The 12,269-nt window shown below is 44.9% G+C and overlaps 1 protein-coding gene across 4 annotated transcripts in view; it reads right to left on the bottom strand.

The window, feature by feature from the left end:
- The window catches only part of LOC120938107 (zona pellucida sperm-binding protein 4-like), a 110,197-nt gene that overhangs the window by 88,320 nt on the left and 9,608 nt on the right, over positions 1-12,269 (bottom strand). The window contains exons 2-4 of one of the 4 annotated variants that reach the window (XM_040351824.1): positions 1,582-1,703; positions 791-884; positions 367-522 (exon numbers count right to left, since the gene is read on the bottom strand). The exons of 2 other annotated variants lie outside the window; for them this stretch is intronic. In XM_040351824.1, the coding sequence (XP_040207758.1) occupies positions 367-522; positions 791-884; positions 1,582-1,703 (372 nt within the window). The remainder of the gene's footprint in view (positions 1-366; positions 523-790; positions 885-1,581; positions 1,704-12,269) is intronic. One more of the 4 variants, XM_040351819.1, reaches the window with a different exon arrangement.

The following is a 12,269-nucleotide window of genomic DNA, read 5'->3' as shown; positions in this document are numbered from 1 at the left end:
TTTTCTTTATACGATTTATGAATAGTCTAATCTACCTCACATCTGTACAAGTGCAGTGAAGAGTGCAACATTAAAGAGCAGACTATAGAAAGTCTTATGGAAACCCAGAGGGTTGTCCAGTGTACCTGAAAAGGTCACCATTCACCAAGTATGGCTTAGTCTAAAATAAAATGTCAAGTTGGCAAGACACCATTGAGCAAGTATTGTTTTTTGGAAGTAAATTCTAGACTGGGCTTTAAATAATTTAAATGCTTTAGGCTATGCCAATGTACTACCAACCTTACCTGCCAATAGCAGGTTATGTTTTACCTACAGACTGGCCCTAGGCATGTTAAGGCTGATACGGCTTCCCAACATCCAACTTACACTTGTTGCCAAAGAAACAGGGCATTGTAGCATCGCTTGAGTAGCAGCATCCCATTGCAGCACAGGAGTCACTGGTTACAGGTGTGTCAGCACAGGCCAGTTTGTCTTCTTTAGCAACGGCAGAGCAGACATCAGGGCTGGGGGCATCCAGGGCTTCTATACAAGAAACAAAGGTCTTCTAGCAACATGCAGTACATCAGATTTATGCAGTTAGGGCTTTAGAGACACTAGGTGTGAATTACCCTTACTTCTGTCCCAAACCCCCCCCCCCCTCTGTAATGGACTAAGCCACATGCTCTTATTTCAGGGGGACTGTGCCATGTGATTCCCAATACAACCCGTCTGCAGTTAAGAAAGCTATATAGCTTTGTTTCAGGGGGACTATGCCATGAGAATTCCCATTTAGAAAGATTAGACATGTTACCATTCTGTATTGGACATCTCTTCTCAGTCTTGTATTGCTCAACAGCACCATCAACAATGTCTTCAAGAAGCAGAACCATCATATATTCCTCATGCTAGAGAGAAAAAATAAATTTACACTAAGAGTCTTGAAACAAGGTCTAGTTTATGGCCCATTAGAGGGGCAGTAGAGTAGAAGTAAACAAAGCCAAAAGCTTTGTGGTCAGTGGGAGGAATAGTAACACAAAGACCAAAGGCCACTCAGTCTGCAGGTGGGTTTGGAGACATTGCTTTACACCAAGTTGAGCCGTCTCAGCCCTTTCTCCCAAAACCTGCAGATCCATGTCCAAACCTCCCATCTTACCAAGGATTCTGGTACTTCATATACGAGCTTACAGGGGCTTTCCACCCATAGCAAGTACAGGTCAAACATTTGTAGAGCTGGAATTGTAATTTTTGGGCAAGGAAGAGTTAGAGTACTGTGCATTTTGAAAGTTCTTTCACTTCTGTCCTAAAGATGACACAAGTGAAAACTTCTAAAGAATGGGCATAGCCTTCAAGAAACATCAGAACAGGTGTTCCGATTTGATTCCCTTCACCGCTTGTTCTGGCAACCCATGATTTCCTATTTGTGGCAGCAATGGTTGCCAGACAAACCTAGGCAGTCTTGGCTCTACACACCCAAGGAATGATCTACTAGCATAGATTAGAACACTTCTATAGTTTCTCCGGATTCTATTGGGACCCTACAACTTTGAAATGAGTTGGCCCATGATCATATCAAAAAGTCCAAGTCAGCGATGTCAGGCTTACCTCTTCCCTTATGTAGCATCCATCATAGGCAGCAGCGATCACCATTGTGTTATTGGGTCCATGTCTTACCCAGATCCCACAAGCAGAGTCATTGGCAAGATTCTGGAATTCATCCTGGAAATCTGAAAAAAAAAAAAAAAAAAAAAAAAGTTGATTTCTTACTAAAGCACATTATACCAAACTGGTGTCACATCCACTTCTGAAGGCAGAATGGCACAAGATTAATAGACCAGCTAAACTACAGAGCATTGAAAGTCATTTTGTCATGTTACTTTTTTTGTGGTGTATTTTGTGTGATAGACCAACAAAGGAAAGGAAAGAGAAAAAAAAGTTTCAGAATTCACAAAGATCTGAAAAGTGTCACCTACATATGTATTCAGCACCTTTACTGCTAGAAATGCACCCCTCCTCCAAAGAATTTAGTAGAACCATTTACCTTCAGAAGTCACCCAATTAGTAAATGGAGACCGGTGGGCAATTTAATTACAGCTGTAATGTCAAGTCCTCCGATTTGTTGGGCCCCGTACACACGACCGAACATGTCTGCTGAAACTGGTCCACGGACCAGTTTCAGCAGACATGTTCGGTCGTGTCTACGGCCGACCGGACATTTGTCCAGCCGACCGTTTTGCAGCGGACAAATGTTTCTTAGTATGCCAAGAAACATGTCCGCTGGAAGCCTGTCTGTCGGACATGTTTGGTCGTCTGTACAGACTCACCGTACATGTTCGATCGGCCGCCATCCCTCGCATGCATCGAAGTGATTCCACGCATGCGTGGAAGCTTTGAACTTCCAGGGCCACGCACGTCGCCGTGGCCACGTCACCGCGGATCGTGTACGCGCAGATTTTTGTCTGATGGTGTGTACAACCATCAGACAGAAATCTCCGGCCGGACATGTCTGCTGAAAACGGTCTAAGGTTCCAAGGAGAACCTTAGTAAAAAGCCGCATCATGAAGGCCAAGAACCAGACAGGTCAGGAATAAAGTTGAAGGTTAAAGCAGGGTTAGGTTAAACCCCCCCCCCCCAAACTTTGAACATCTCACGGAGCTCTGTTCAATCCATCATCAGAAAATGGAAAGAGTATGGCACAACTGCAAACCTACCAAGACATGGCCCTCCACCTAAACTGACCGGGCAAGGAGAGCATTCATCAGTGAAGCAGCCAAGAGGTCCATGGTAACTCTGGAGGAGCTGCAGAGATCAATAGCTCAGGTGGGAGCATCTGTTCACAGGACAATTGTGCCCTGTACACACGATCGGGCTTTACCCCGACCAAACTCACAACGGAATTCCATCGGAGGAAACAACATGTTCTCCGATGGGGCAGACTCCGATTGTGTGGGCGAGGCCTTAGTCGCGCTCTCCACATATCTGGCCTTTATGAGTGTAACAGGAGGAAAGCCATAAGAAGTCCCGTTTGAAAGAAGCCATGTGGGGACAAACATGTCAGATGAGACCAAAGATGGAATTGTGGCCTAAAAGCAAAACGCTATGTGGGGAGGAAATCCTAACACTACACATCACCCTGAATACACCATCCCCACCGTGAAACATGGTGGTAACAGCGTAATGTGGGGATGCTTTTCAGCAGGGACAGGGAAGATGGATGGAGCCAAATTCAGGGCAACGACCCTAAACATACAGCCAGAGCTACAATGGAATGTTTTAGATCAAAGCATATTCATGAGTTAGAATGGCCCAGTCAAAGTCCAGACCTAAGTCACATTGAGAATCTGTGGCAAGATATACAAACTACTGTTCAGATGCTCTCCATCCAATCTGGCAGAGCTTAAGCCATTTTTTAAGGGGGGGGGGGGGGGGGAAGTCACTCTACATGTCAGAGCTCAACTATAAATCAGAACGTATCCAAGCACTGCAGACTGACAATTTAAGTCACTAGCTAAAAGCAAACCCTCCCATCAATGGATCGATGATTTATTTTGAATAAGAGATTACTTTGAAAACACCCCAGAAGTGCATCTTAAAGTGAATATATATATATATATATATATATATATATATATATATATATATATATATATGAATATATAATGAATCTACACAGTTAAGCGTACTTTAGACTTACTGTGGAACCTAGGGGGCCAATCCTCTGCATTGTGTAAAAAGTTTCAACCCTGTCTCATCCTCCCCTTCCTCCACTGTCCCCAACCCATCAGTTTGTAGAACAGGGGGGGACAAGCTGCACATGCACAGTTAGGCATGTATTGCTAGAGGTTTTTTCCTTGGGAGAGTGCACGTGATCAGCACTGTCTAGACAGGGGGTCCTGCAGCCCCATAGGACAGTCAGGAGAATGAAAGCTCCTCCTACAAGCTAAAACCAGACACAAGGCTGCTGATGAGAAAAGTAAAAAAGTTTATATATACAAATAAAATTGCATTTCCATGTCCTGTGGGAGACCAGATATAATGAATGCAGGGTCCTGGGTGTAGCAACACCATTGATACCATTTCTGGTGGAAACCAGGGATTCCTTCACTTGGAAAGATTTCCCCACTTCCTGTTTTGTCTGTGGTACAGGAAGTGAAGGGAAATCTCCCCAATGAGGCACAGATGAAGGGATGTAAGGGGGGGAGGAAGAATCTTAAGTTTCTCTTTGTAATAAGGAGGTGGACCCATCCAGTCACTAGATCTTTAATATCTCAGGACACTGGCTACATTCTAGTGTATATCCTGGATAAAACACTGATCCCTTTTGTGGTGCAGGAAGTGAAGGGAAATTTCCCCAATGGGGCACAGAATAAAGAATGCAAGAGGGAAGGAACAGTGGCAGCTGGTGCTCAAAATTTGTGAACACCAATTGCAGCCACTGCGCACCCCTCACCCACCGGCACTTACTGTGTCTTGGTGGGGCAGCGGGTCACAATGGCGGTGTCCTCCACGATGTCTTCTATGATGGGCATCCAATCACAGCGCCTGTCGTTTCAGCCAATCAGGTGACAGGTAACAGACCCCAGCACCTGATTGGCAGTTCAGTGTTAGGAAAGTGAATATTCACTTTCCTAAAACACAACTGAGTGAACTGCGAGCGCCCAGCATGGCCCTCGCTGTTCACCTTTTTTTGACGCCTATGAGATTGGGGAACACCCCTCCGCTGTAATTCAGGCTCCCAAAAAGGGGCCGGGCACAACGACCAGAGATAGATTCATGCAAAGCGCTAATCTATTGGCGATAAAGGGGTGGCAGGAGAGAGGGGGCTGCGCCCCTTATGGACACACCGCCACTGGCGGGGATAATCTTCCGTTCCACTTTATAATAAGGAAGTATACCCATCAGTCACTAGACACATTCTAGGGCAGATCCTGGATAATATCACACTGATCCACACACACACACACACACACACACACACACACACACACACACACACACACACACACACACACACACACACACACACACACACACACACACACACACACACACACACACACACACACACACACACACACACACACACACACACACACACACACACACACACACACACACACACACACACACACACACACACACACACACACACACACACACACACACACACACACACACACACACACACACACACACACACACACACACACACACACACACACACACACACACACACACACACACACACACACACACACACACACACAAAAAAAAAGAGAGAGAAAAGGATAGGGTGGGTGGTGGACTTACCCAACACTTTGAGGGAAGAGGTGGCCCCTTGGTTGGGCATAGAAAAGGACAATTCCATCTTGTCCAGAGCACAGTGGAGGAGCGAGGAGCTTTCAAAGTGTCCATTGGCCTCACACAGCAACCAGGACACAACAGCAGTGCTAAGCCCATTCCTGTCCTGGAAGATCCCATCTTGATGATCACTTGTAATCCTGACCCTCAGCCCTGACCTGAGATTTATACCCTGGAGAGAGGGCGGGGCTTCCGTCTGATTGGTCAGGGACTGCTATGCACACAGGTGATCCTTATACTTGCAAAGGTGGCCGAGAACTGCTGATTGTGGGTCTCTTCATACCAATCAAGGCTCATGTTCTGGGAGGATTAAATAAAAATAAAAAAAGAGCATCATTTGTTACTTTGTATTTTTCTTTATGTAGCAAATGATAAAAGTAAAAGCTGCAGAGACATTACCAGCCGGGATTTATCTACTTCCCCCCCCAGGCCAATTCTGACTTTCCTCTCCTACATGTAAAAATCATCATTTATTTTGCAAAAGATAAATATCCAATACCCCCAAACATTATATATATATTTTTGCAGAGGCCCTAGAGAATAAAATGGCGGACTTTGCAATTTTTTGATGTCACACCATATTTGTGCAGCCGTTTTTCAAATGCAAATTGTTTTGAAAATAATACACTTTAATGAATTTTAGTGCAGACAAACACAATATAATTCCTGTTGTTTTTTTTTTGGTAAAATATAAAAGATGATGTTGCTCCGAGTAAATTGATACCTAACATGTCATGTTATTAATATATATTTTTTTACTAGTAATAGCGGCGATCAGCGATTTTTTTCGTGACTGCGACATTATGGCGGACACATCAGACACTTTTGACACATTTTTGGGACCATTGTCATTTTCACAGCGAAAAGTGCTATAAAAATGCACTGATTACTGTGAAAATGACAATGACAGTGAAGGGGTTAACCACTAGGGGGCATAAAGGGTTAAGTGTGCCCTAAGGGAGTGATTCTTACTGTAGGGGGGCGTGGCTGTAGGTGTGACGTCACTGATCGTCGTTCCTTTTATCAGGGAACAGACGATTAGTGTCACTGCCACAGAGAAGAACGGGGAAGGTTTATTTACACTCACCTCTCCCCGTTCTTCAGCTCCTGAGACTTGTCCCGATTGCGGGACACCGGCGGCGATCGGGGTCCGCGGGTCCCGCGGTCACGGAGCTTTAGACCAGGTCACTCGCGACCCACGGCTGGGCTCTTAAAGGCGACGTACAGGTACGTGTCTGTGCCCAGCCGTGCTGTTCTGCCGATGTATATGTGCAGGAGGCGGTCCTTAAGTGGTTAATGGAAGGCAGTAACACTCGGGTCACGGTGGCCGCGGCGCCTCACCACAGCAGAGAGCAGGAGGACAGTAGCAGTACACTGATGTGAGTGTCTCGGTAGTGGTGCCTCACCACAGCACAGAGGAGGACACTGATGTGAGGGGGCATAGGAGGACATTACTGTGGGGTGGGTGAGGTGAAGGGGGCAGGGAAGGGCATTAATGGGGGGGAGTGAAGGGGGCAGAGGAGAACATTACTGTGGGGGGTAGGGTGACCACATTTCCAAACTACGATTCAGGGACACCCTCCCTTCCCAAAAGTCAGCTTGTGCTGTAAAGAATCACAGCACAGTGATTGGACACAAGAGGCGGGATTTATGATTTCTCCAATCACAAGCAGGGGGTGGGGATTGTGCTCTTTCAGGCATTCCCGGCCAGGACAAGTACTGTCAGTGAGTAACGGTGATGTGGCTGCCTTTTTTTGGGGGGCATCTGATTGGTTCGGGGGGTGGCTGTGCCAGTTTCATTCAGGGAGACTGTATTGTCCTGGAATGAAGGTGCCTGGGACAGACCTGCAAAATGCGGGACTGTCCCGGGCAATCCGGGACACGTGGTCACCCTAGTGGGGGGGGGGGTGAAGGGAGCAGAAGAGGACATTACTAGGGGGGAGAAAAGGGAATTATTGGGGGGGGGGGGGGGGTTGAAGGGGCAAAGGAGGAAATTATTGGGGAGGGGTAAAGGGGGCAGAGATGGATATTACTGTGGGGGAGGAAGTGAAGGGGCAAAATGAGGACATTACTGTGGTGGGTGAAGGGGGCAGAGTTGGACATTACTGTGGGGGGGGGGGGGCAGAGAAGGACATTACTAGGGGGGTGAAGGGGGCAGAGGTGGGCAGTGCTGTGGGGGCAGGGCTTGAGTCCTGCAGGAACACATGGGAACACACTTTTTTATTTTTGAGGTGGGGGGTCTTAGGTGAGTTCTCACACTTTTTTTCCCAGGACTTGACCCCCCTGCCTGCGTGGGTTTCCTCTTAAACTCCAAAGACATGCTGGGAGGTTAATTGGCTCTCCTGTCTAAATTGGCCCCAGTATGTGAGTTAGGAACATTAGATTGTAAGCTCCTTGAGGGCGGGGACTGATGTGAATGTACAATGTATATGTAAAAGTGCTACATAAGTACCTAAAATAAATAAATGTGCTTTAACCACTTAAGGACCGGACCAATATGCTGCTACATGACCCAAGGGGGTTTTACAATTCGGCACTGCGTCGCTTTAACAGACAATTGCACAGTCGTGCGACGTGGCTCCCAAACATAATTGGCGTCCTTTTTTCCCCACAAATAGAGCTTTCTTTTGGTGGTATTTGATCACCTCTGCGTTTTTTTTTTTTGCGCTATAAACAAAAATAGAGCGACAATTTTGAAAAAAATTCAATATTTTTTACCTTTTGCTATAATAAATATCCCCCAAAAACATATATATAAAAAAAAAATTTCCTCAGTTTAGGCCGATACGCATTCTTGTACCTATTTTTGGTAAGAAAAAATCGCAATAGGCGTTTATCGATTGGTTTGCGCTAAATTTATAGCGTTTACAAAATAGAGGATAGTTTTATTGCATTTTTATTAATTATTTTTTTTTTACTACTAATGGCGGCGATCAGCGATTTTTTTCGTGACTGCGACATTATGGCGGACACTTCGGACAATTTTGACACAATTTTTGGGACCATTGTCATTTTCACAGCAAAAAATGCATATAAATGGCATTGTTTATTGTGGAAATGACAGTTGCAGTTTGGGAGTTAACCACAGGGGGCGCTGTAGGAGTTAGTGTTCACCTAGTGTGTGTTTACAACTGTAGGGGGGTGTGGCTGTAGGACTGACATCATCGATCGAGTCTCCCTATAAAAGGGATCACTCGATCGATGCAGCCGCCATAGTGAAGAACGGGGAAGCCGTGTTTACATACGGCTCTCCCCGTTCTTCAGCTCCGGGGAGCGATCGCGACGGAGCGGCTATAAACGAATAGCCGCGCCGTCGTCCCGGATCGCTCCCCGAGGGAATCCGACCGCCGCACGCAGCGGAGGGGGTCCCGATCGGACCCCCGACCCACGTCTAGGCAGGCACGTACAGGTACATTGATGTGCCTGTCCGTGCCATTCTGCCGACGTATATCTACATGCGGCGGTCAGGAAGTGGTTAAATGTTTTTATTTAACCACTTGCCTACCGGGCACTTACACCCCCTTCCTGCCCAGGCCATTTTTTCAGTTTTCAGTGCTCTCACACTTTGAATGACAATTGCGCGGTCATGCTACACTGTACCCCAACACATTTTTTATCATTTTCTTCACACAAATAGAGCTTTCTTTTGGTGGCATTTAATCACTGCTGGGTTTTTTATTTTTTTACAAACCAAAAAAACAACCAAACATTTTGAAAAATATGTTTTTTACTTAGTTTCTGTCAGTAAAGTTTGTAACCAAGTTATTTTTCCTCTTCACTGATGTGCGCCGATGAGGCGGCAATGATAGTCTGAACTGGTGGGCATTGATGAGGCGCCACCTATGGGCACTGATAGGCAACACTAATAGGCGTCACTGGGTGGCAGTGATAGCCAGCACTGACTGACATTGCTAATGGGAAGTGGTGAGCATTGATTGGCGACACTACATCCCTATACTGTAATGGGCACTGATTGCTGCCACTACATTGCTACACTGTAATCAGTGCCCTGATTACATTCCTAGATGTCCCCCTGCATGGAGATGCCGCTGATTGGCTCTCCTCACCACACACTCTGTCAGTGTGAGGAGAGCCGATTACTGGCATCTCCGTGTTTACATGTGACCAGCTGTGATTCGACACATCCGATCACATGTTTAAAAAGCCGCTTACGCGGCTCTTTACAGAGATCAGGTTCGCGCGCACGCGAGTGGCCGTTCTGGTACCCTGTCATATGACGGCGTCCCAGAATGAAAGCCGCACCGCTGTCATTTGACAGTGGGCGGGCACCGACTAGTAAAAATAATAAATTCCTGGCCCTACCTCATGCCAGCACACAATGGGTTAACACCTTTATTTTTTGGTTGCAACGTGTGGATATCCTCCTTTTTTCTGTGTGATTTCCAACTGCATCTTTCACTGGTAACTTGCTGAGGACCCGTGCTGCTTTTATCCGGATCTGTGAGTGTAGCTACCTGGATCTTCACTTTAAACAATGAATGTCATCATAAGCCTGGATGACTTAAGAGGTGTATGCCCCTTTAAGTCCACCGTCTCCAGTAAGCCATCACACAATCGGTGGTGGTTCCCCTTGCAAGTTTCTATATTTTCCATTGATGACTCTCCTTCCAGTGATGCTCACCCAATGTTACTGGCCATTGCATTGGGACTGTTGGTATCAGTTCTCTTCTCACACTGGTGGACATTTAAGATAATTTTTGATCACTTTTATACTCCTTATTGTGTTTTATACTCATACAAATGTTATGACTTACACTTGGTCACAGAATTTATATTATCACTGTCAAGATTTATATATGAGAACTGCACTTTTTGTAGGTGTATTTTTTGCCAGTTGTCTTTGGCTGTGCTGGCCACTTATATATTTATTTTGAGCTACAGCACGGTATATACACATTTTTTTATTTATTTTGATAATGCCTCCTCAGGAACCCACCAGGTATTGAGACGCTGACAGGGGAAGAGAGGAAAGCCAGGATTATCGGCGTCCTAGCACCAGTAAGCTCTAGTGGCAAACACCATGTATCCTGAACCATGATGGAGTAAAGATTTGCGTAGAAGTCACAAGAACTTTTGAAAGACTAGCCAGCCTATCTCTTGTAGAGTTCTGAGAACCCTCCGTATACTTGACAGAAATCCCTGTCTAGGAGGAGGTGTGGATTGAGACCCCAACCAGCAGATATATGCTGCATGATGATGTCTTGACCCATGTAGAAACAGGTCTGTCAGAAGACAGCTCTGAGGGTTGGAACTAGGCATCCCTCTGAGTAACAGTACTCCTCTTAAAATCACATCTGCTGGAATTGAGATTGCCGTCCCTAGAGACGGTAAGAAACACGTTGGCTAGCAGAACTTGTCTATTGTTGCTGGAGCAAAGGATTTTTTCTGGCACAGAGGCTTAAGGTGACCGATTAACCAACATGGCCAGAAGTGCTTGACTCGATGGTCCAACCGTCCGAGACCAAAGCTGTATCTTCCAATGAAAAGATGAGCAACCAGATAGATTTATGGGTGGCACAAATGTAAAAAGGCCAGTAACCACCTCTCCCCCAGAAGTGGAGCCCTTTGCTGACTACTTGGTTAAGGACATGTCTCTTCAATTCTTTCTGGACTCCAGACCAGAACCGCAGGAGAAAAAACGTTTGAGTTATACGCTGACTCTTGAACCACAGTCCTTTCATTCAGCAGAGATGTACTCTGAGGCAAGAGGTCAGACTAGTCAGGAAACAAAATGTGGATGGTGCCACCGTGCCAAGTCAGCAGGTGATTAGACAAAACCAGACAGCTCAACTTAATCAAAAGATGAAGCCAACGCCATTTTACTTCAGCTAATTGCAGTTAGACATGTGCACTGACAAAAATGCGTTCCATTCGTTTTTTTGCTTAATTTGGAAATCCAAAATTTTCAAATTGAGTTTGACTTTAGAATTCCGCCCCCCCAAATTGCAAAAAATTAAAGATTGGAAATATATGGGTATTGGAATTTCCTTTCAAATTAGGCAGTTAATGAATGTAACAAATAATCCAAAATAACGAATGCTGCATCTAAACAAATGGAGCAAAATAACGTTTGTAATTAGATCGTTATGTTCCATACGTTCAGGATGCGGCCTTCATGATTTGATAACTCATCCAAAGTTATATTCACTAACAAATTTCAAATGACATTCCAATACTTAAATTTTACATTTTCGAATAACTAAATGTCTGAAATACCACAACACGCATATTACATGGAAGCTGGAGCAGTAACATCACAGCAATCTTTTAATAGCCAAGTGACATTACCAGCCCTACTGCCTACCCCAATAGGCTTGATCCCATATACAGTTGATATGCACAAGGTGCTCTCCCATTCTTGAAACCTTTAGTCAGTCCAAGTTTGGGAGGGGGGGGGGGGGGGGGAAGTATGCTACAGTTTATAGGATGGGCCAACACTGGAAAAAAGTTTAACAAACTTTCATAAAATTCTTAAAGTTTGAATATAAAAACCCCACACCTTTCTATTTAAAATTAATTCTATTAGAATTTTGGCAAATAGAATAAAATTTTGAATTTAACTATGTTAATTTGTTCCATTTGAAAAATGGGTATATTTGTTTCTCTACACCAGGTATGCCCAACCAGTGGCCCGCGGAGCCCTCTGATGTGGCCCACGACCTCCCGTTTTGGGATAGACTACTTAAGTAAGTAAGTTTTTACGTGTGTGTGTATATATATATATATATATATATATATATATATATATATCTATATATATATATATATATATAAAAAAAACTCAACATGTGTATGTATGTTCCAGCATCACGTCCAAACGGCTAAAGATAGTAACATGAAACTTGGCACACATGTTACTTATATGGCAGCAACAAACATAGGATAGGTGGTTTAACCCTTACCCACCTTCA

The sequence above is a fragment of the Rana temporaria genome, chromosome 4 (assembly GCF_905171775.1).
Source record: "Rana temporaria chromosome 4, aRanTem1.1, whole genome shotgun sequence".
Classification (NCBI taxonomy): Eukaryota; Metazoa; Chordata; class Amphibia; order Anura; family Ranidae; genus Rana; species Rana temporaria.
This window is presented reverse-complemented; position numbering and strand designations above follow the sequence as displayed.